Source organism: Acipenser ruthenus, chromosome 8 (genome assembly GCF_902713425.1).
Source record: "Acipenser ruthenus chromosome 8, fAciRut3.2 maternal haplotype, whole genome shotgun sequence".
Lineage (NCBI taxonomy): Eukaryota > Metazoa > Chordata > Actinopteri > Acipenseriformes > Acipenseridae > Acipenser > Acipenser ruthenus.
This window is the reverse complement of record NC_081196.1, coordinates 36,240,545-36,266,594: the sequence shown is the minus strand read 5'-3', so window position 1 is coordinate 36,266,594 and position 26,050 is coordinate 36,240,545. Positions and strand designations below refer to the sequence as shown.

Here is a 26,050-nt window from a genome sequence, read left to right as displayed (position 1 = left end):
CTCAGGTCTTTTGCAGACTCCATCAGGTTTTCTTCCAGAATGGTCCTGTATTTGGCTCCATCCATCTTCCCATCAATTTTAACCATCTTCCCTGTCCCTGCTGAAGAAAAGCAGGCCCAAACCATGATGCTGCCACCACCATGTTTGACAGTGGGGATGGTGTGTTCAGGGTGATGAGCTGTGTTGCTTTTACGCCAAACATAACGTTTTGCATTGTTGCCAAAAAGTTCGATTTTGGTTTCATCTGACCAGAGCACCTTCTTCCACATGTTTGGTGTGTCTCCCAGGTGGCTTGTGGCAAACTGTAAACGACACTTTTTATGGATATCTTTAAGAAATGGCTTTCTTCTTGCCACTCTTCCATAAAGGCCAGATTTGTGCAGTATACGACTGATTGTTGTCCTATGGACAGAGTCTCCCACCTCAGCTGTAGATCTCTGCAGTTCATCCAGAGTGATCATGGGCCTCTTGGCTGCATCTCTGATCAGTCTTCTCCTTGTATGAGCTGAAAGTTTAGAGGGACGGCCAGGTCTTGGTAGATTTGCAGTGGTCTGATACTCCTTCCATTTCAATATTATCGCTTGCACAGTGCTCCTTGGGATGTTTAAAGCTTGGGAAATCTTTTTGTATCCAAATCCGGCTTTAAACTTCTCCACAACAGTATCTCGGACCTGCCTGGTGTGTTCCTTGTTCTTCATGATGCTCTCTGCGCTTTAAACGGACCTCTGAGACTATCACAGTGCAGGTGCATTTATACGGAGACTTGATTACACACAGGTGGATTCTATTTATCATCATTAGTCATTTAGGTCAACATTGGATCATTCAGAGATCCTCACTGAACTTCTGGAGAGAGTTTGCTGCACTGAAAGTAAAGGGGCTGAATAATTTTGCACGCCCAATTTTTCAGTTTTTTATTTGTTAAAAAAGTTTGAAATATCCAATAAATTTCGTTCCACTTCATGATTGTGTCCCACTTGTTGTTGATTCTTCACAAAAAATTACAGTTTCATATCTTTATGTTTGAAGCCTGAAATGTGGCAAAAGGTCGCAAAGTTCAAGGGGGCCGAATACTTTCGCAAGGCACTGTATATATCAGTTTCAATAAAAGGAGGAGCCTGTCTTTCTGGATATGTAACAGTTACAAATGGATGACAGCAATTTGTTTAATAAGCTACAATTGCATTGCTAACCCTGGCATCTGTACTAACAGCAATTGGATTTTGTCTGTTCCCTTTGCATTTGTTTTCATTTTGTCTGCTGACAGCTGGCTTGAGACCCTGGGATGATGGGCAGGCCCTCTGTATCTGTTGTGCTGAGTGATGGCTGAGATACTGGCAGTGCTTAGATTGGTTATGGGTTTTTCTGTGCCTTGTCAGTTTTGAGCATTGCGCAAGTCTAATAATACTGTTCAGAGTATTTCTATCAGAGCTCTGTTGAGTCACGGCTTATCACAGTTTCTTGTAAGATAAGATAACGGTTTCCTCTTGTGATGAGTTTGTAAAGTGTTCATGTGTTTGGAAGGCTTCTTTGATGTTAAACAGAAATAATGCTTGATGAAAGAGACCCACTTTATGTGTGGAACATGCTGTAAACCTCTCTCTCTCTATATCTATCTATCTATCTATCTATCTATATCTATATACAGACGTGCTCAAATTTGTTGGTACCCCTCCACAAAAAACGAAGAATGCATAATTTTCTCTGAAATAACTTGAAACTGACAAAAGTAATTGGCATCCACCATTGTTTATTCCGCATTTAATAGAAATCAGACTTTGCTTTTGATTTTTTATTCAACATAATACTGTAAATAATAAAACAAATGAAAATGGCATGGACAAAAATGATGGGACCGCTAACCTAATATTTTGTTGCACAACCTTTAGAGGCAATCACTGCAATCAAACATTTTCTGTAGCTCTCAATGAGACTTCTGCACCTGTTAACAGGTAGTTTGGCCCACTCTTCCTGAGCAAACTGCTCCAGCTGTCTCAGGTTTGATGGGTGCCTTCTCCAGACTGCAAGTTTCAGCTCTTTCCATAGATGTTCAGATCAGGACTCATAGAAGGCCACTTCAGAATAGTCCAATGTTTTGTTCTTATCCATTCTTGGGTGCTTTTAGCTGTGTGTTTTGGGTCACTATCCTGTTGGAGGACCCATGACCTGCGACTGAGACAGAGCTTTCTGACACTGGGCAGTACGTTTCGCTCCAGAATGCCTTGATAGTCTTGAGATTTCATTGTGCCCTGCACAGATTCAAGGCATCCTGTGCCAGGCGCAGCAAAGCAGCCACAAAACATAACCGAGCCTCCTCCATGTTTCACTGTAGGTATGGTGTTCTTTTCTTTGAAAGCTTCATTTTTTCATCTGTGAACATAGAGCTGATGTGACTTGCCAAAAAGCTCCAGTTTTGACTCATCTGTCCAAAGGACATTCTCCCAGAAGGATTGTGGCTTGTCAATATGCATTTTAGCAAATTCCAGTCTGGCTTTTTTATGTTTTTCTTTCAAAAGTGGAGTCCTCCTAGGTCTTCTTCCATGGAGCCTACTTTTGCTCAAAAAGCGACGGATGGTGCGATCAGAAACTGATGTACCTTCACCTTGGAGTTCAGCTTGTATCTCTTTGGCAGTTATCCTTGGTTCTTTTTCTACCATTCGCACTATCCTTCTGTTCAATCTGGGGTCGATTTTCCTCTTGCGGCCGCGCCCAGTGAGGTTGGCTACAGTTCCATGGACCTTAAACTTCTTAATAATATTTGCAACTGTTGTCACAGGAACATCAAGCTGCTTGGAGATGGTCTTGTAGCCTTTACCTTTACCATAATTGTCTATTATTTTCTTTCTGATCTCCTCAAACAACTCTCTCCTTTGCTTTCTCTGGTCCATGTTCAGTGTGGTGCACACAATGATACCAAACAGCACGGTGACTACTTTTCTCCATTTAAATAGGCTGAATGACTGATTACAAGATTGGAGACATGTGTGATACTAATTAAAGAAACCAATTAGTTTGAAATATCACTATAATCCAATTATTTATTATCTTTTCTAAGCGGTACCAACAAATGTGTCCAGGCCATTTTAGAATATCTTTGTAGAATAAGCAATAATTCATCTCTTTTCACAGCTTCTTTGCTTTATTCTATGACATACCAAAGGCATGCAACTATACATGATAAAATAGCTTTTAATTTCATCACTTTTCAGGAGGAATGAAGCATTATTTCAATGAGCTGTAAGGGTACCAACAAATTTGAGCACATCTGTATCTATATATATATAGTAACAAATCTCACTCACTCAAGGTTAATTTTCCCCTTTAAATACTGGACCCAACACAGGAATTTTGATTTTTAAAGAACGTTTCACACTTTTATTATTTACAATAACAAAAATAAACAAACAAAATCCTACCTCTGTTTTGGAGTACTAACTAAACTTTTTCAGATTCCCAAATCTAACACAATTGGATGGCAAAGCTGTTTCCCAGTTACAAAAACAATACTTTTTCACTCAGTTTACAACATAAACAAAAAGATTTACACACTACCTTTTTCTATTAAGCCACACAGGAACACACAGCCTGGCACAACAGCCCTCACTACAGGGTTTCTACCCCTTTTATGCAGGGCTTAATTACTTTCATGGGAGCCAGGTGTACCTCCTCCTGGCTCACTCCCATGGCTTTCTGGGGAATGTAGTCCTTTAACCCCTCCTGGACTACATTTCTTTCTCTCCTCCTCCCCCTAGTCTGCCACAATATATAGTAATGTGTTGTGTGAGAGAAATACAGGAACGTGTAGGGCAAGTAAATGCTGTGCTAACTGGTTGCTTATTCAGCAGTCATTTAGTTTGAAATTGACGAGCAATCAACAGATCTGTTCTGGTTGATGGGGGTTATGCTGTGTAAATGTTATTGAAATACAGAGCTGTGGAACTTTAAGAAGAAACACTTTACCAAAAGATAAAAATTCCTTATCTGAATAATCAACTGGGTTGTAGTGCTTCTGAACAATTTGGAGGATGAAAAATAGGACAGGTATGAAACATGGACAATTGGGGCCCCCTTTTCCCAGTGTAGACTGCATATTGCCATCACCTCACCTAATACCTGTTTTACATTACAATTACACTAGAGTTGTGTTGGTCAGTATTACAAGAGGATTTGGGGATTTACAATGCTACACAGTCTGAATATCCCTTAATTGTTTTGAACAGTCTAGTTTATTTTGTTTTTTTCAAAGTCAGCTGTGTGATTCAGAATTACACCAGCACTAAAAAGGTCCAGGCATCCAATACTCATAAAGACAGTGGCACAAACAAACCCTGCAATGCCAACCATGTCTTCGATTGGAAATTGGTCAATATTTGCTGCAAGTCCTAATGTTTTTTTGTTTTGTTTTTTACTGATTTGGTATAACTAATGAAACATTTCTTACCATGTGATAATAACACCTGTAGAATATATTAGTAGCTTTCATTTATTTAACTCCATAAGGTGTTTTGAGCATTTCTGTTTGACACAGCATAAATAATGCAAGTTTAGTCGTGAAGAAATTCCAATGCATTTCCCTGAAGTTAAGTTATTTTATAGCCAGTTCCTACCAATGGATTTGGTATTGTTATAACTAAACATAAACAAGACAAACTTTCATTTTTTTAATGTGTTATATAAGATATTCATACAGACAACAGTAAAAATATAATTGTTATTTTATTCTCATAACCTCACACCCACCCACCTTTCTGAAACCCAACCCTCCTAAGCTATGACCTCTACGTTTTACCCCTTAAAATGGTTGAAAGGGGTGCTTCCTTTGGGTGTTCCTGACTATGATGCCAAACATCTCTCAATTTTTTTGGAAATTAAAAGAAAACCATAGGTATATAAGGTAGATACAAAACAGAGACAGATATATAAGCAGGAGTCTACTTAACTCGTGGGAAATTTAGGTATTTTTCACAGGTATGTTGCGGAATAAAACTAGGATTTCGCAGACATTTTGTGGACCTGTTTAAAAATTAAATAAACCTAAGTAGACAGTATTTTAGAACACTATAAGCCTAAAAATAGTGCTACTTGCTTCCTTACTAAAACAGAGTGCGGTCATTTGTTAAAGGCAAGCATGCAGCATCCCCCTGCAGTTGACTTGCCCATACATTAAAACTGCACGTTCTGCATCCACTGAATTGGTTGGAAGTTAAGGCAAAGATTTGCCAAGTTATACAGATTAATCGATTAGAAACAGCCCCAAAACTCGTTTACCCAAGGGCATCCGGCATACTTTAATAAAGGCAATGTATGCAGCACGTTCGTTGTCATATTATTTGTCCCATCCAATAATTGATTTAATTAGTACCGAGTCAAAACATAGAGAACGTGGCTATTTGGGTCTAAAATTCCAACAGCGAAAAAGTAAGCAGCAGGTTGAAGCGAGGTGGCTGTGCTGGATCGTTTTAGTACTGATTTAACTTGCAGACAGGAATATTTTTTGTCTGCGCTGACTTTCCAGTTTGGTTTCTGAAAGCTGTTTTATTTTACGTTCTGTTCAGCAGCCTCTGAAGTAGCCTTTTGTTTAATGTGTGATTCTAAAGCTAAATAGCGATCGATCGTATTTTCTTCAGACACATTAAGATATGGAAAACAGTTACCTCAGTCTGCATGTACAGTTTCTTTGGGAAATATCTTGAAACAATCATCAGCTGAAATATACTTTGCTTTTTTTGTCGTCCATTTCTGGTATTTTACGTCCAATGCGAAAACTAGATTTTAGCAACCTAAACCAAAACAACACATGAGTATTTATTGTACTTGCAAATGAAAGGCTGGGACCAAATCAAAACTTTGAAAACCTGATAATCGCACTTAACAAAACTGTTAATAGCGTTTTCTTTTTATGAGTAGAAGAAATAAGATACTTTCATAAAAAAGAAAACGCTATTAAATACAGTTTTGTTAAGTGTGATTTCACGGGTTGTCAAAGTTTTGATTTGGTCCGGGCCTAAGACTAATTTATTCAACAAAGGCTCCCATATTTTGCTGAAAGTTTAATTTTCCTGTGTCAGACATAAGAAGATGTTCTGGGTTTATCCATTGATTCAATGTAGGTATTTTTAACTTCTCTAATACATAAAAACACTTAAACACCAAAATACATCAATATTTTATGACCTCAGTTTTTCTTCTAGAGTCAAAATTCAGTAGCAGCTTACAGCATACACACAGAAAAAAAATGTTCATCTATGTGGTAACACTAAATGTCTTTATGGTACATTAAATGCAATTTACTGTGGAGCAGATCAGCCCAGTTGATTAAATAGCCTTTAACTTTTCTTCTCACTTCAGGAAGATTAATCTGTTAAGATGTTTAATGGTACCCAACAAAACATCTTTTACAAAAAAAAGAAGTGTAATTTCCTCAGTCCTCCAACGGCATTAGTTGTCCATTGCTAGGGAACTGTTTTAAATAGAATATTGATTTGCTGATTTACTGATGCTGCTCTAGAGATTCAAGTCAAGGCTGCAAGTCAAGCTTTCTTGCAGAGGCTTTGTGTTGCACTAAAACAAACAAACAAACAAACAAACAAACAAACAAACAAACAAACAAACAAAAGTTTCCAGTCTTTTCTGTTTGATCAAATTAGTTCTGTGTCTTTAGATGGGAACATAACAACACATATGTTTTTTGTAAAACCTTCTCAGTAGTAGCACACAAGGCTACACAATAGTAGACGTGTTTGAGTGAGGAATCTATCTATCTATCTACTGTAAATAGATACTTACTTAATATCACACAGCTTTGACACAATGTGCTGCAGTCATTGATACTTCATGTTGTTGTTCATCTTGAACATGGAGATCTGGGGATTGTGATGGCCATGGAAGATGCTTGAAGTCTCTTGTCATGCTCCTAAAACCATTTGTGTACATATAAAGTAGCCAAGACTATTAGGGTACAAGTGCAGCATTGTTGGGTGGACGATCCACAACAATGCTTAAGTAAACTTCATTCTGCTTTCCAGAGTAATCAAGGGACCCAGGGTATGTACCAGGAGAACATGTCACACATCAGGGTAATGCCAAATCTAATCGGACAGATAGATCCTAATAGGCAGTGTTTGTCTGTCTACAGATAGAGAGACAGAGAGAAAGAGGAAAACATGTATTACCGGTAAGTGTTGTAGATGGATCTAGCTATTTATATAATTCTAAGAGATTGATTGTTGGATTTGTTTGGGCATATCCATTCAGTGTATTTTGCATTGTGTTCATGTATCACTGTCAATGGTAAGGTCTAAAGGGGAGCCACTCTTTGACAGCCTAGGGTTACAATTGTGGTAAAAATAATTTTGAATAGCAGTATTTATCATATTGTCTTTATCAATTCATATTTCAATGATTGGTGAAAGTAAACATCTAACTCGACCATCTGCTGTATGTGCTTATCCAGGAGAAAAAATGAACTGAGGTGTCAGTCATTCTGCAATCCTGTCCATAAATTTGACTTGCCAATGTAGTTCTGCCTGAACTGTGTACTTATGTTAAAGGGTTGAGTTTGTAGATTTTAAAATGAATGTCATGGAATAAGATAAGACTCATATAATAGAAATGTTATCTGTTTTTTGTTTTGCTGCTAAGAGATTGTGAAAATGACAGGCAGTGCCTCCTCTGTGCGTGCCTCCTGCTGGCTTATTATCGAGTGGCATTGATTGATGGCAGTGGAGAAGTCAGCAGTTGCATTTCTTAAGCCTTTCAAAGCAGTAGTAGTCATTTGGGAACAATGTTCTATAGGCAGAAGGTGTTAAGATTGCTGAGTAGCTGTGAAAATAATACACAATCATGGACATGGGGGAAGAAAAGTGGGGGGAAAAATCTCATATACAAAACTTTTAAGTTAGAATTCTGCTCAAATGACACACCAGTTCCAAACATTTAAATGTCATCATTAAAGCTCAGATGACTCGACTCAATATGCAGACTCCACAGATCACCTTTAGAGCTGACTCCATAATGGACCTAACTGATCTTGTCAGTAATAATATCCATCAGCTACCACGGCTTCGAATTAACCCCTGTTAATGAACCCAAATTCAAAGGTTCCACTGGGGTATTTCACATTGAAGTGAAATTCATCCAAAAATGAATTAAAATGGATCTCTCTGATAGGTACAGCATTCAGTTCTGTGCTTTTTTCTCTGTGTATGACGTGTTGCTAAAACGGAATTGCTTTATCATGTGGTTAATGTAGTTAAATAAAATCTATTATCTCATAATAGCCTTGCATTTAAAATGCCGCAGGCCCCCTATATTTCTATACAGGCATGATATTGATAGAATTGTCATGCTAAGGTGTTCCCTTTTTCAGACAGGATAAATTGAGAATGAAGCTGTAATAGTGACCTTGAATATTCCTGCTAGACGTTTCAAATTAGATTTCTCACGTTGGCCACAAATAAATGATACCGAATTGAATGAATTGTGGGACCCATTATAATGCAGATAAAAAGCTTTCTATTTGGTAGATTTCCATAGAATTTGTTAGTCTTGGAAACAGAAAAAACTTAATAGAGGAGGACATTATTTAAGGGTTTATATTATTAGAATGAATACTTTTCTTCTGGTAACATTCAGACCTCTTTGCCTTTTTGTTGCGAGTTATTATACCTCATGCCCTGGTCCGCAAATCTTCATCCTTGTGCACTGATGCTGAGGTTTTGGATATTAATGCAGCCGTCAGCTATGGACTATCTCTAATGTAGACAGACACCAAAGAATGGGAAACTGGAAATGTCCTCCTGTGAACAAATTGGCAATGATTCAAAACACAGAGGCCTTGTTACAAATCACATCCAAATCCACTATATCATCTTGCAGGTAGTTTAATTAAAGGATATTCTAATCATTAGCATTTCTCACACACAAGAGAATTACACAAACATTAAAAGCAAATGTAGCCTATGTTTAATATAACAATTTACATTTCCTGCATAAGAAAAAGTGGCAGCAGTGTGGAGTAGTGGTTAGGGCTCTGGACTGGAGGGTTGTGGGTTCAATCCCAGGTAAGGGAACACTGCTGCTGTACTCTTGAGCAAGGTACTTTACCTAGATTGCTCCAGTAAAAACCCAACTATATAAATGGGTAATTGTATGTGATATCTTGTAACAATTGTAAGTCTGCTAAGAAATAAATAATAATAATGATGGTATTTTTTGATGTATAAGTAATCATTTTCAAGAATTCTATTCACACTGTTTTGAATCCCAGTTTTCATTTTCTTTTTATATTTGACTTACCGAAACTATTATTCATAAGCTCGCTAATATTGGAACAGCACAGGTTGCTAAATGCTTCTTCTGTTGGTACAATGTGTAAATATAGTTTTAAAATATTACAATTGCAGAAAGCAGTTGCAAAAGATAAGAGACATGCAGATATGGTTGATTGTCAAATGTATGAAAGAATAAGTGGGTTAGGGGATAACACAGTATAAGAAAGGATACACATTAAGCATTAAACAAGTCTTTGTTTATCTGGGAAATGAAGACCTCGTGGTACAGGACCCACTTAAAATGTGTTCAGCATACGGTATGTTAAGCATTGAAGGTTTCCCATCTATTTATGGATCCAGACAGCCACTGCTGTAGTGTAAATCTGTGTACTTTAGCATAATTCACCCATGAGATTAAATCATTCAAACATAAGATTAGTGCCTCAATCAATAAACAATCTTCTTACAGTACTTTGTTATAAAAAAATGTTTTGAGCTGATGATTCTTCAGGTTGTTCATTTTTAAGGTTTTAAAACAGTATGCACAGCTCATTGGCACCTTATTGAGAGGAATCCTGATTAGTTTAAGCTCATTTATCGATCATTTCAGAGCAGTAACATCTCATGACTATTAAATACCTCATGTGGGTTTTGCTAGCAGTTTCTCATAGAGTTGATGTTTCTGACAATTGTTCAATTGGGAAATAACATGTAATTGTATATGTTTTAGTGTTTCGTTAGTAGTGTCTGTATCTAAACTGCAGCATTTGATTTTAAACTACCCAAAATTCCCAAATGCAAACATGAAGCATTGTTTACATGGCATTGGTAGCAGCAGAATAATTAATATTCAGTGGCTTCCAACTGGACTGAAATTCCATTTTCCAAAGGTAAAGGACCAGTGGAGTATGGCAATACTCCTAATCGTTTAACTTTATCATTTTTTTATTGTTTTGTTCAGAACTAAAATGCCTTAACCCCTCTGAGCCACATTCATGCGATGAAGGCTAATTAGCCACATTTAAGCTGCTGTATCACGGGTCATTAGTAATGATTGGGAGTTGTTGTCACCAGTAGTGGATTAGGACATCTCCATGCAGTATATTGTGAAACATGTCATAGCTGTGCGAAACTGAGACCTAAACAAAAAAGGACATCTGATGCTAAAAAAAGTCAAATGGAAAATATATTCCCTCTGCTTGTGAATGTGTATTGGGATTAATATACAAATGATTGTCATTTACACACCATGCAAAGTCGTATGTGTCAGATTAAGCACATTGGAATAAAGCTTCCCATTTAAATACTCTTGATAATCACACATTTTTCTGTAGTATTTTTTTATTATTTAATCTTTATTTGTATATAGTTGTATATGTGTTTATTTTTTGCATGGGGTTGTACAAGAAGATGAATAAGAAAAACGGAATGGGTACTGTGGTTGTTTTGATGAAATGGGCATCTGAGAGCCCTGATCTCAGAATCGCCCTGGCAATATGTGACTATGCATAGCAAATGTGACATTGACATATATTTTGGGGAGCTTAGATGAGACAGCTTGACTTCTGCGTGTTTAAAGCTGAAGCAACTGCACTATCTAGCACACACTTGTAAGCCAGGGACTGATTACCTGACAAGGTCACCTATAATATTTAAATTAATATGTCTTTTTGTTGCAAGTCAGTTTTAGTCACATTTGGCAGCAGACCTTTGGTAGAAGTGTGACTGTAGAACTGAAAATAAAGTCATTTAAGTCACATCCAGATATTTCTACACACAGCATACCATTGCCCTGTTGTAGTTTAAGCAGCGGACACGTTTATATTGCTTTGTTATATGTATATCATTAGATAAGAAAACAAAATGCGTGCTGTACAGTGCCAACAAAAGACAAGTTGTGGTGAGAGCACCATTTTTTATTCGACTAACATGAAAAAAGTAATACATGCACGCTTCAATGATAAAACACTTTCTTCATTAATATATGAAATAAAGAGATGGAGAGCCCAGAACAATAGGCAAATGTTAATTCAGATCAGTGGTTCTTAAGTATATTAACATTATTCAAGAGAACAATAACACTGTAAAGTATGTTGCAGGACTGCTGGTTGTAATGCTTGTCTGATGGAAGGTTTTTAACACATTTCAAAAAGGGAAGGAAACAAATATTAATGTGACCAGTTGAAATAAAAGATACGATGAGTCTGGTTTCACAAAAGAGTTTCCAGATCCTTAATGTACAGTATTTATAATGCAATGGTGACTCACAATCTCTAACCCAGTGTGCTTTTGTTCAGACCCTGTCTCAATGACTGCTATATGGATGGTGTGAGAAATACATGTTTCGATCTTTCCATGCAGAAGAACAACAGATGCATTAAAGTGTAATCTGACCACATGTGATTGATTTGGTGACACCCACTTGTTACTTACATTATATGTAATCTATTTTATTTTCAGCTCAAATCAAAGTAATAATATAGTTACCAGTGTAACAAGATAGGTCGAATAAACACACAACACAAACAAAACAATTTGCATCTATTTGTATATGGCTAGATATGAAAACACTTATACTGTAGATTACATCTACACAATAATAATAATAATAATAATAATAATAATAATAATAATAATAATAATAATAATAATAATAATAATAATAATAAATATAGTACTTGTGGTATAGTAAACACTGGTTTGTTATATTTTTGGTTTATTTACCACTGTCTTACTGCACCTTTATAAGTGAGAGTAAGCAGTCAATATTAGCCTAGTTAATTATATTTTTGTTCACTAACACAGGAAATACAAAAGTTTGATGGAAGATATTCATTAACATTAACAGTCCTCCCTTATAAATTCATGATGCAATAATAATAACTAGTTAAATTCACTATTCGGCTTTGTTGACAGTAAATTGTACATGTACTCTACTTTATATTATAAAGACCCTTAGCTAATTCTCTGTTTTCAGTATTCCTGATCTGTAATTCTATATAGATAGATAGAGAGATAGATAGATAGATCAATAATGAATATGTGTGCTTATTTATCTTAAAGTTAACATAAATAAAGTAATTCGATATTTTCAGCGTTGCTAGATGTTTCATCATAATTGTTCTTAATTTAAGAAAAAACAAATATAGGTGAGGGACCCATTTGGGAAATAAGAAATGACTTAACAAGATGTCATATTGGTCATATTTCTATCTTGGATTTGCACATTCTTACATTTTCCTGGATATGACTGTTTTTTCTGAGACTTTCCACGAATTTCTTAATATGTCAGTATTTTCAGATTGTAATATGCAGACCAATGCAGATGTAACAGTCTCAGAAGTAATTAAACATGTCCAATTAAATCAGTCCATGCAGATGATTGCCTGATTTAATCCTCCGGAGGTCATAGCTAGCGTATGTATGGTTAACGAAATATAAAATAACACTTTTAGACAAAAGAAAAAAAAAGTGTGTGTGTGTTTAAAAAAAAAAAAAAAAATCAATATCGTCATGTGTATTGATGTCTGTTTCTTGTCTTATACTGTTTGGTTTCAATACCTTGTGGTATTACCACTGCCATTAAGAAGAATGGATTCTCTGTAAGATTATGCCTCTGTATCAATCAGAAGAACACAATATGGTATCTTATATGGTATCTTAGACCCAGAATCTCATGGTAACATCTAGTTTTGAAGCCAATATATTGTAATATTTTATTACTTCTTTTTTCCCTTAGTTGACCTGGCATGTGGTCCATTCTCTTCAAATCCAATGTAAATGCTAGCACTACTTGTTATGAAAAAATCCAAGAAAAGTTTTTACTTTTTTTAAGCAATTGAATTGGGGCATTTTAACATTTACACAGCATTCAGCTAGATGTGATCAATAATGTCAAATGAAGCTGGCAGCATGATGCATAATAGATCTGTGTAAAGAATGCAAGTTTGTTCAACTAATAGGTCTGAGCCATTCTAAACACTCCTGTGGCTTACTCCGTCAAGCTCCAATATTGAATAAACTTTGTAATATATTGTCACCTTAAAACTAAAAAAAACAACTTTGTAACACACCCCATATGTTCTTCTAACAGTTCCCTGCATCACTACTATAGTTTACTAAAAGTAAGTAATCAAACATATTTAAACAGAGCAGGGCCTGCATACTTGCAATTCAAAAACTGTGCTGTTGTGTTAACATTTTTCTTTTTCTTTTCAGATGAAAGAGAAGATGTTCAAAAGAAAACATTCTCAAAATGGATAAACTCACAGTTTGCTAAGGTAGGAATAAGTTGTACTAATCATCTATATGAAGAGAGTAACATTTCACAATCATGCTTTTTGTTTTTGCTTGATTTAATTTGATAAAGGTTGTTGGATAACATGTGCTTGTTTCTACTGTCAGATTTACAAGAATTTAAGGGATGAATTACCTCAAAAATGAACAAGTTAATTGATTTTCAGATTTCTTGGCAGAAAACACCTGGTATATTTTGATAGCTATTAACGTACTGTTATGTAAAGCCAAGGTATGGTACATTTGAACATGATTTCTAAAGATATTTTAAGTAAAGAATGAAAACGGTACACTGTTTGTTCCACTGAGAATCTAAAAAATTAAATATGTTTTATCATGATGGTGTTTAATAAGCAATTAAGTGTTGTGTTACCTTTTGTTGATGGGAATACAATATCTACTTAATTGTTTGATGTATTGTTTTAAGGAGAACTGTATTCTGGGAAATTTGTTTGGTTTGTGTGATCAGTTTATTGTGACACTTTAATTATGAAAATAGTGTGTCTGGTGATCGTGGTTTGTCTGCAACAAATCTTAATATAATAAAGAATACCACTACTGCATTTAAAAATTGGATGACACGGGCATAGCTGTTACTTTTCAAAATATGCAAAGAAACCCAAATCTCTAAATAACTCTTGAGATGGAAGCTCTTTACTGTTAGGTCACTTCTTTGTGCAGTAAGTACTTAAGGGACAATATCAGTAACGATTTCAGTCGTATTTAACTGTAATAGGAGCTTGATAAATTAATTATGCTGAATACAAAAAGGCTTGAATAGAATTTGATTGTGCTCCACAATTTTCCCATTGGTCAAATGACATTGACAATATGCTAAATATTTCAGGATCTAGCCTTCAGTCATACTGATCTGTAGAATCTGATATTTTTTTTATTGCATTTGAATATATTTTATGTGATATAATTTGCATAATGATTATTGCACTGTGTGTTTTGATATCTCTAGTATTTCAGGGCAGTGTCATTACTGCATGATGTAGTTGTTCAAAACCAATGGGCTAGATATTCAAAGATTTTGCAAATTTATGCAACTTTTAGGAGACTCTGTGAGAGCTGTGTAAATGAATACATTTAATTTAGAGGTTTTAAGTGATTAATGATTTAGCGATTAATCACACCTGTGAGCTTTGATTGATTAAAATATAATTGATTGTTTTAGTCTTGTGTACCTGAGTGTGGTGTCAAAAAAACAGTGCACCAAAAATAAATCTTGAAAAAAACAAAGGGTACTTCTAAAGAGCTTAGCAAAAGGGCAGCTGTAAGGTATACCTAACATTTCACAATGTCTCAGAATGAAAAAAAAAAGACTGCAACTTGCAGCATTTGTTTTATCGGTGCTTTCCTTTCACTGCAAGTTTATTGCATCATCTGAGTCGCAAGTACATTTATTATTTCTTTTTATTCAATGTACTTCTTTCAAACGGTATCAGAAAATTAACAGCTGACTTCAGCTAACTAAAATAAAATACCTCAATAAATGACATTCCTCTTCAGCTAAACTAAATAAAATAACACCAGTAAGTTGCCTTTATTAATTTGTTAACTTGAAAGTTTACTGTATGCCAAAAACAGCAATTAAAAACTAACTTAATATTTTAAATGACTCGCTTCCAATTACCTGTCAGTGAATTAACGTATTTCACAGACTTGGACATTTTAATGTAAGCCTTTAGGCAAGGTTCGGGGGACGGAAGCAGGGGCTCCAGCTATACCCTATTAAACAATTAACATATTAAATTGATACATTAACACCCTATACGTTAATCACTTAACTCACCCATTTAAAGCCTGAACACAAGCACCTCCGTGTCTAAGTGTTTCAGTTCTTGAACAGGACACAGCAAGAACTTTCCATTTTGCTATTCCATAGACAAAAAGACAAGCCTGCTACCATGGCTACCAGCCGGATTGTTACCTTCTCATCTAATTCAGACGAAAGCCAGCGGCCAGGTCCCTCAAATGCAGCCAGTGGTCCACCTCCCAGAATAGCAACTTTGTAGACCCAAGCACCACAGCTCAGCCCTGCAACTGCTTCATTACAAGTACTGGCCGATCGCAAAAATCCTGAAATATATATTTAAAAAATGTTAGCGTTCTGCGAATCAACATTTGTGGAGTATGCGCCTCCACTGCCCATTCCACATGACTGTGTCCAAAAGCAGCCTCGGCATCAACCTCATACCATCAAAACCGCAGCTCCACCCCTCCTCGTTTCAACACCAGAATCTCAGCTCCCAGCCCAATCCATGGCTCTGCTCCACCCGACTACTCGACAGCCACTGACTAATACGAACGCAACATTAATTTTTCAGGCAACAGGCAGATCTGCAATAACTTTAATAATACAACCTGTCTATCTAGAGCATCTTCTCTCCTGCAGGTATCCACCCCGATAAACGTGGCAGCTTTAGCCAAAGCCCTCCATCACCATCCAGATAAGCAATTTGTTTCCTACCTCATCGACGGCCTCCAAAATGGATTTTCCACCGGCTTCCATCGGCTTTCCACATACCATTTCTTCTCCATCTTCTTGATGACTTTCTAGTGATTTCATCACCTTCGGATGCCCCAGCTCAAGCTATTATCAAGCTCAAATCAAATTTTCCAACACTCTGAGTTCCCCTGTCAGAAGAGAAAACAATCGGGCCACTCAATTCCATTGAGTTTCTAGGCATTACACTAGATACTTTAAAGTTTGAAGCCCGCCTGCCTCCTGCTAAACTGGAATGCATCCGCCTACTCATTGATAGCGTTCAAATCTCCACAACAATTAGGAAACGAGATCTGCTGTCTCTTCTCAGCCATTTCAACTATGCCATCTGAATCATTCTGCAGGGCAGAACCTTCATTACTCACCTCCTAGCTCTTTCATACAGTAAAAAGCCTCAATTCCTATATCAACATTTCAAATGAATCAAAAAAGGACATACAAATGAGGTCAACACTGATACACCATTGGAATGGGCTGTCTCTATTCCACGACAATCTAATTTCAACTCCACACGATCTGTCCTTGTTCACCGATGCTTCATTCATAGGATTTGAAGGCTATCTAGGATCTGAATGGTTTTCAAGCAGATGGCCCTCCGAGATACAGGATTTATCTCCCCACCTTAAAGCCTCAGCTCTACTAGAGATATACCCTAATGTAGCAGCTGCACATATCTGGGGTCAGACAATTACAGGGTAATAATGAGATCGTAATGACCTTTTATAGATATCTGGACCCGACAGCAAAGAAAAGAACAAAATTGTCCTTCCATTCTAAAATTTGGAATCATGTCAAAGATATTTTAAAGATCAGCTGGGTATGGTTATGAAATATCAGTTATCTTTAGTCATTTTCAATTTAAGTCATCACATTCTGGTGACTTTTGAAAACCCTTCCCACAGATAATTTATTGCATTATTGGCTGGTTTCACAGATCCCGATTTATCATTTATCTTGAACTTCCTTACCTAAGGTAACATTAGATAGTCCAAGACTAGTGCTAATCAGGCTGTTTGAAACCAGCTGTAAATGTTTAGATAAAATACAAATGAGAACTTGCAGATTATATCACAGTATCAAGAAATAAAGGAAAGCTCATATTCATAATTTCATTTTATGAGTTTATTATTTCAAGTTGTTCTGTACTGTAAATTGTACTGCCGTATCCCTCAGGCAACAGTAATGATATTGCCCTCAAAAACAGGCACTGTTTGAGCTACAATGTCTTAAATTTAGTGCAATTAAAATACATATTGTGATAGATTCTCAAAGCAATATAATCATTTTCTGAAAGGAAAAAATAATTAAAATATTTGAAAACAGTATGAAACACATTTAGACTACAAGCCCCGAAATTAAATATCTTGAGATGTTTATTTTCAATATTGAACTGTATGACCAAAAAAAAAAAAATACAAGCAGATGAGAACTTGAAGCATATATGGAAGCGACTATAAATAATAGTCAGTATATTAGGTCTGATACCTTTTTGTTTACAAATTAACCCCTGGTAATATTGCCTTTTTGCGAGTCCCTTATCATCTTATTTAGTTTTGTTTTCTTGACTTTTGTTTTTCACTTAGAGTGATATCCATATATCCTGCCACAACACTATTATCTGCAACCGGTATTAATTAACCCCTTTCCTTTCCAGGTTATATCCAGAACAAACCAAGTAATGTATACTGCAATGCCATCTGCTGGGCACTTACATAAATGCTCCCATCAGTTGTTTTTTTAATTTTAAATTAAATGAAGAGAATGTTTTTTTGTGTGTGTGTTTGTGTAAGTCTTTATGTGTTTATATATATATATATATATATATATATATATATATATATATATATATATATATATATATATATATATATATATATATATATATATATATATATGACATGCGTTGGAGCATGGCTTATAAGCCATACAATTAAATAAATATATTTTAGATGAGATGCTTCACTGGGTCTTTCTTTCTGCACTTGGCTGGAGTGTCACTGAATCAGAACTGAGGTTTCATGTTTGTAGTTCCCATAATTTCATAATTGTTTCATAATAGTAATGCCACTCCTCTGTCAATGAAGATATTAGCAGAGGCTGGGGTCTATTTTATCAATCTAATCGTGGTGGATTTAAATAACCTCTCTCTCACACACACACACACACACACACACACACACACCTTTACTATATATGAATTAATCTGGGGTTTTCACGTATTTAAAATATTTCTTATAAACTATATATATATATATATATATATATATATATATATATATATATATATATATATATATATATACGTATATACGTATATTACGTATGTGTATATATATATAATGAGTATACTATAAAATGTCTGCATTACACCAAGAAACCTGGTTACTAGGGCTGCTACAATTAAATTGAAAATCAAATTTTCGATCGTTTCCATTCATTATATACATCGATATAAATACTGAATAATCGATTCAACAATAAAGTTAATAACATTATTTAAGTTTATCAACAAAAATGCACCAAACGCCCTGCCTTGCTATTTACAGTATTTCTGCTTAGACAAGCAGTGGGCGTGTTCTTCTTTTCCTACTTGTGTTAACTGGCAAGTGATTGGCTGGTCCCATCCTACCAGCGAATCAGTTTTGAAAATGCTTTGTAACTACGCCCCTTTGTGTTTTTGATGTAAACAAACAAAAAAGCGTGCTGGCTTGAATCCAGAGCAGGACGACAGGCTTGTATTCCTGGAAAACAGCCTGTAAATAAATTGTGCACATTGAAGAAAACTGACTGTACACTAGGTATTCTGAATAAATCAACTATGTTTCGTACAATATGCTTTAAGAGCAGTTGAATGACCTCTTCTAGTTGTCTGAGTAGTGTAATTTCTTACATTGGCTTTTGTGTCAGGCCTGCAAATGAAGCGAAGCAAGTGGCAAATTGTAAGAGATGGTCCTACCATGCATATAAATCTAATGTAAAGTGAGAGGGTGAATGCTCCTAAAGATGTGCTTTCTGAATTGGAAACTTGTGTTGTTTATTACACCTGAGAATTGATTCTAAATACTAACATACATTGTTTTTCAAAGATAAACCTTTTAAAAAAGGGGAGATTGTAATTATATACATTTTATCATCAAATTGCAATCCGGTGAAAATGCAATAGTTCTGTACAATGGGGCAAATGTAGGACATCAGCAGTTAGCTATTAGCCATATGATTTGAACTGCAGTTTCCACATATTTACTAAATGTTAATGTATATACAGTATATTCATTTGGTGAACACATTATTCTGAGTAAATTACACCTAAAATTTAACTACTGTCTGTTTTGGAACTAATGAAACAGTACACTGCCAAATCCAGGAATCAAATTGAGTTGCCTGGCTCAAGTTTCTTAAAATTAGTTTTATCCATTCACATACTATGAGTACATTACAGACTTTGAAAATATTCCCCATTGAGATCCCATGGTTACCTTGGCTTTCTTCATTGTAATACACTGGTATAATATGCTGATGTTTTTCCTTTTAGGGTTCACTGTATGCTTTAGTATTTATTCACAGTTAGTAGGGTAAGACAAGCTTTTTTCAAATGTAAAAGTTGTACAGAATGGGAATCCGCACACCAATAAAAGGTGTTAAGAACTTAAGAAAGTTTACAAATGAGAGGAGGCCATTCAGTCCATCTTGCTCATTTGGTTGTTAGCAGCTTATTGATCCCAGAATCTCATCAAGCAGCTTCTTGAATGATCCCAGGGTGTCAACTTCAACAACATTACTGGGGAGTTGGTTCCAGACCCTCACAATTCTCTGTGTAAAAAAGTGCTTCATATTTTCTGTTCTGAATTCCCCTTTATCTAATCTCCATTTGTGACCCCTGGTCCTTGTTTCTTTTTTCAGGTCAAAAAAGTCCCTTGGGTCGACAATGTCAATGCCTTTTAGAATTTTGAATGCTTGAATCAGATCGCCGCGTAGTCTTCTTTGTTCAAGACTGAATAAATTCAATTCTCTAGGCCTGTCTGCATATGACATGCCTTTTAAAACCGGAATAATTCTGGTCGCTCTTCTTTGCACTCTTTCTAGAGCAGCAATATCCTTTTTGTAGCAAGGTGACCAGAACTGAACGCAATATTCTAGATGAGGTCTTACTAATTGTGGCGGAGTGTCCCGCCCCATATATATTTTTGTGCACTGTTTTATTATTATTTGTATTATTATTTGTATTATTGTTTGCGGCGCGGATAAAAGCGCTGCGTATTTGTTATTGTTTTTGTATTTTTAAAAACCCTGTGAGGATGCGTGACTGATCAGCTAGTGATTTATTTAGCTAGCTGACAGTCACGCATCCTTATTAAACTCATGCAGACGGTGACCATCTCCCGAGTTAATTCATTGATTAATTGTTGCTAATCGGGAGATGGTCAGGGTATATAAACCTGCAGCTCTCTACCCTCAGGGAGAGTGTGTTAGGAGTGAGAGTGGAGAGAGCGAGGAGAGAGAAAAACGAAACTTATAAATAACTGCTAAGCATGCTGGTTTACACCAGCACAATACTTATTTGTTTATTTGTTTGGCCCTTGTGCCTTTTTGTTTGTTGTTTGTTTAAATCTTTTGTTTGTTTTGTTTATTTAATAAAACGCTGAGCGCCGTTGCATTCAGTTCCACCACCGCCATTCCATCCGTTCATTGCCTTTGTTTACTTCCTGGTCCGTGACATCACTACCCACACGTCACTGCAACAACAGCTCGGTCACACTAATGCATTGTAAAGTTTTAACATTACTTCCCTTGATTTAAATTCAACACTTTTCACTATATATCCGAGCATCTTGTTGGCCTTTTTTATAGCTTCCCCACATTGTCTAGATGAAGACATTTCTGAGTCAACATAAACTCCTAGGTCTTTTTCATAGATTCCTTCTTCAATTTCAGTATCTCCCATATGATATTTATAATGCACATTTTTATTGCATGAAACATGGAAAAGCCTCAGCCAGCATCAGTTATGCTAGTATCCTTAGGAAATTATATGTATTGGCCTGCCCTTTTCAGCATGACATCCAGAAATTTGCCTAGCACTCTGGAAAAGGTGGATTGGGCTATCTCTCCAGACATTCCAGCTGTGGTCTGAAAGGAACCAGAGGCTAAATAGTGCAGAGAACACAACACTTTCACATGTGCAGGGAAAATGGTCCCTAGATTGATGCTCGGGTCTAGCTCATCCCTCATTTCAACTGTTAGGTCTAGGATGACCTGCGGAGTGAGACAATAACGGTTTAGCACCGCATCCTCCGGCATCCCAAATAAAGTGACCCTGCTATTGAATATGCAGGGTCTTCTTCATCTTGCCCTTCGTCTCCTAACGTGTTCCTGCCTCTCCTCAACAAGAGCCAAGTGTTGCCGCATCAGGAAGTGTACCACAGCAGCCATCCTGACGCCAATGACAGGTCTCTGCAGGTGTGTGCTTTTATACAGCTCTTAATTACTCACTTCTACAATGGTTTGCACCTTGTAAGAAGAGGTGTAAAGTTTTTGGAGGGTCAGCAATTGCCTAAGTGCAAGGCAAAATCCTTACATCACATTATAATGTACCCAAATTCCACCCTCTTCATTTGAATGCATTTCAGTATAATTTAATGGATTAATGATGGCAAAGGGCAAATTTGATAGCGGGTGCAGCAAGCCATATGAACACCATGCTTTACGTTATGGAGGTTTTGCAAGTAAATCACTTTGCACTTATCCTTACATCTACCCCTGTGTCCACCAGAGGAGAAGTCTGGCATCCCCAGGTTTTTTATTTAAGATGATTAAAATGGCCTTTTTTTAGGCACACCCAAAAATAAATGATGCCTTAATATGAGATGTCCAGAATCACTTTGTGTCTTTACAGATATAGTAGAATGGGGTTTGGGGTTATTTTCCTACCATCCACATCATGGCTGTGTTTATTCCTCCAACACATGCCAATTTTGGCAACTGCTAGGACAGCAAATAGTGATATGGCTTCCTCAACACGCTGGAATGGTCCATTTATTCAGCGCCAGTTCAGGCGCATCATGCCAATTTATTTTCACACGCGCTGTTTATTTTACATGCGCTGTTTTAAAAGTAATTTTATTCATAGTAAAATGGGTTTAAAATGCACTGCATATCAACAGGACACTCAGTACTGCATCTCCAGCCCTGCCCCACTCCTTGTTTGCTGTATTTATCACATATCTCTTCATAGTAGTGCATACTGATAAATCATCTCCTGATCACTCGTTTTATCACCAAACTCCTCAATAATGCTATCCAAGTTATTATTTTATTACTATAACATCTCAAAATGCTTGGAAAATGTCTGTGATATTCTTTGAGTGCTGGATGCGGAAGCAGCTATTTTGTTTGTTTATGTCCATGTTATGTCTGTAGTGAAGGGACTATGTGTATTGCTCAGATCCGCTTCCTTTTTTTTCAGCTTCTCTCGGCTTGTATCGGCCTCACTTGGTCATTGAAAGCTTTTCTCGCTTTTTCTGGAGAAAAAACGACTAGGGACATGTGCTTGACATCTTTTTGATGAAGTCAGACAGGGTCTGACATCGGACCGGAAAGGGTTAATATATGCCCCCTACTAGACACTAGGAACTGATGTCCCTTTCATTACAGTAAGATATTATTCATATGTGAGAATCTGCCAATTCCACTGTAAACCATTTATAATCTAATGCAAAAGGAAATAGTCAATGGTTTGCAGGCAGATTCTTCAACTAGAGTGGGTTTTGAAATAGAGACAATTGCAAACAGATGGTGCAATCACTTAAACATAAGTCCCTTATCTCCCCAGAACACATCTCAATTTCACTTAAGAGCAGGACAGTATGGATACATAACTGAGATTCAGTCTGAAGTGAGGCTTCGTAATAGTAAAAGAAACTTCATGTTTGGTTTGCACGCAACACTCATTCTAGTGATGCCAATTCACTTGTCTTGTTAAGTACAAGAATGTAGCACACAGATTGTGTTTATGTACTTGTACATGTGCAAATAAATGTGATAGAAAGCATGGCTAGAGGCTAAATATAACTCAGCATTATCAGTTCTAAAATAGACACACGATGGTTGATCTCCTGTGCTGTAAATCTCTCAACCTTTGGAAGAACTATTAAGTGAGTCACACATTTCTGATCTGCTGTGTTATGCGTAGCATGTTTATTTACAGCATAGATGTTGAATAGTGATTTGGGACTATATTGTATTCTGTATATACAACCTGAAAACCAATGCGCTTTTTTTTTTTTTTTTTTTGCTGTTGGCAGCTTAATTATTTTAAATTAACTTTTATAAAAAACTAAATACCCAAGGGTAATTCAACATGTACAGTAGTTGATGTCAACTTGAAGTGTGTAACACTGCAGGCAATAGTTGATATTATTTTCAAGGTGTAATTTCAATATTTCCCAGTGTTTTATTCACTGATGCAGATTTTTTAAGTGATTAAAATATATATTTTTGACTTCTAAAATCTCAGATGTTATGACCATCCTGAGGATAAAAGTTTTTTTTTTTTAAATAGCAAAGGGCGAACAAAAGTATGCTGGCATTTACACAGAGGACCAAAGTCATTCATCACACAGAGCAATTTATGTATTGTACTGAAATCCTCATAAAGTTTTATTGTATTTTACTCCTGACTGTGTTAGGATTGTCATCGGATTATATATGAGTGTGAAAAGGCTGGCTGTAGGGGTGACGTCAGGCCAGAAAGAAACACACAGACAGGCAGTACTGGCAGGTGAAACTGAGACGCTGCAGCACTCAGTGTTTTATTAAACATACAGAAAAATAAAAAGGTTGAACAAAAACAGCACACGGCACTTTGAGCCAAAATAAATAGACAAACAAAAACAGATTAACACTAAACAATAAATAGACAAACAAAAACAGATTAACACTAAACAAACAGTGGACGAGCAGACAAACAAGTACAGTGCTGGTGCTTCCAGCACGGTGTAGCAATTACTTTCTTTTTCTTACTTTTTATTTTCTCCTTCTCTCTCCACACCCATTCTCCACTCATCGAACACACAACCCCGAGTGAGTGCTTCGTGCCTCTGTGTATACAGCTGTGCCGAGATTCAATTACTAATTAATCATTCACTTGAATCTCGGCACGTGCACTAATACCTGTACACCAACATTAACACCCCACAAGCAACACATAACACACACATGGGCGGGGCACACTGCCACAATGAGACAAAAATTAAAATTGATAATTTAGGCTAGTTCATTTTCCTGAAGGGGTTAAAACATAAGGTCCTTTTTTGTGTACATGTTGTCAACGCTCTTGATAAGTGGCGTACTGGATGTTTTACACATTGAAAAAATATGAATTACGTATGATTTTTAAATCTAAAGAACATTCAGAGCAATTTTTCCAGAAACGTGACCAATAATTCCGGGTTTTCAATAAAAAAAAAGAAAAAATGTATAATTGAATCCACTCACTAACAATGTGTGTTTTTGACTGGTGAATAAGCCACTGGATTCCAAGGGGTAAATGTACTAGAGTGTTGCACCTGTTTTAACCCTTTGCGGTCCATTGTCGGACCTGGTCCAACATTGCAATTATTCCTATCCAGTCCATTGTCGGACCCTGTCCGGCGACATCAAAAAAACGCAAAAAACTGGTTTCTAGTCGTTTTTTCTCCGGAAAAAGCCGAGAAAACCATCCAATGGCCGAGTGGGAGCGACAGGAGCCGAGACAAGCCGATAAAAAAAAAAAAAAAAAAAAAACCATAAAGGCATATCTCATGAATAGTCATACATGCCCCTGGCATCCCATATGGGCGGTTAGTGTATCAGCGCACAGAAACTATCACGGACATTTGCAGAGCTTTTTTGAGATGTTATAGTAATAAAATAATGACTTGGATTGCATTATTGAGGAGTTTGGTGATAAAACGAGTGATCAGGAGATGATTGATCGGTATGTACGACTATTATTATTATTATTATTATTTATTTCTTAGCATATGTGAAAGCGATAGCGAACGAAAGGGTGGGGCGGGGCTGGAGATGCCTAGTGAGTGCTTTGTTGATATGCAGGGCCTTTTAAACCTGTTTGACTGTGGAAAAATAATACTTTTAAACAGCGCGTCTAAAATTAACTGCACGTGTGAAAATAAATTGGACCTGACGCGCACTTAATAAATGGACTGCAAAGGGTTAACCCCTTCAGGAAAATGAACTAGCCTAAATTATCAATTTTGTCTTGGGTGAAACGTACTAGACAAGCGCAATGCTACTTTGCGACTTTTTAGGGAATGCTTTGCGGCAGCAGTTTCTGTTTGCGGTTCAAGTGTAGATGAATATGTAATTATGGGTGTTCCTGCATAAATTCGCAAAAAGGGTGCAAATGAGGGTTCTCAAATATTATAATGAGATGTACGAAAGCTGCAGGCAATTGCGACACTTACAATTGCATCAGTTTATTAACAACTTTAGATAGCACGTTTTAAAAGTCGCAATTGTTGCTGGCATTTCCCAGTCTGCATTTTTCTCGTACGTTGACAGTTGTGCTCAATGCGGTTTTGAGGCGAAAAGCCAAATACATATTTTTCCCTAAATGAGGGTGTACTTACAAGCCTTGAAAAAAAAACATTCTATTACATTTCTGGTTTCCCCAACATGTTGGGAGCAATAGACTGTACACATGTGCCACTAACCCCTTCAGCTCATTCTGAACACCTGTATAGGAATAGGAAACGCACCTATTCTGTTAATGTGCAGGTGGTTTGTAATTGTGCACAATTTAGCACTGCACCCCTGACTAACTTAAATAAAAACTGACAATATACATTTGGCTTATAGGCTACTCATGATAATACGAATTAGTGATATAATGCAAAATTTGTTGCTGGTCCCTTGAAATTCATATTAACGAAAGCTGACTGTCCTCCTGTAAGTATTATAACTTGTCAAT

At 36.4% G+C, this 26,050-nt stretch overlaps 1 protein-coding gene across 10 annotated transcripts in view; it reads left to right on the top strand.

Annotated features, from left to right (window-relative positions):
* Positions 1–26,050, top strand: part of LOC117407249 (dystrophin-like) — an 809,654-nt gene that overhangs the window by 164,907 nt on the left and 618,697 nt on the right. For all 10 annotated transcript variants that reach the window (XM_059028873.1, XM_059028880.1, XM_059028876.1 and 7 more), the window contains exon 2: positions 13,491–13,552. In XM_059028873.1, the coding sequence (XP_058884856.1) occupies positions 13,491–13,552 (62 nt within the window). The remainder of the gene's footprint in view (positions 1–13,490; positions 13,553–26,050) is intronic.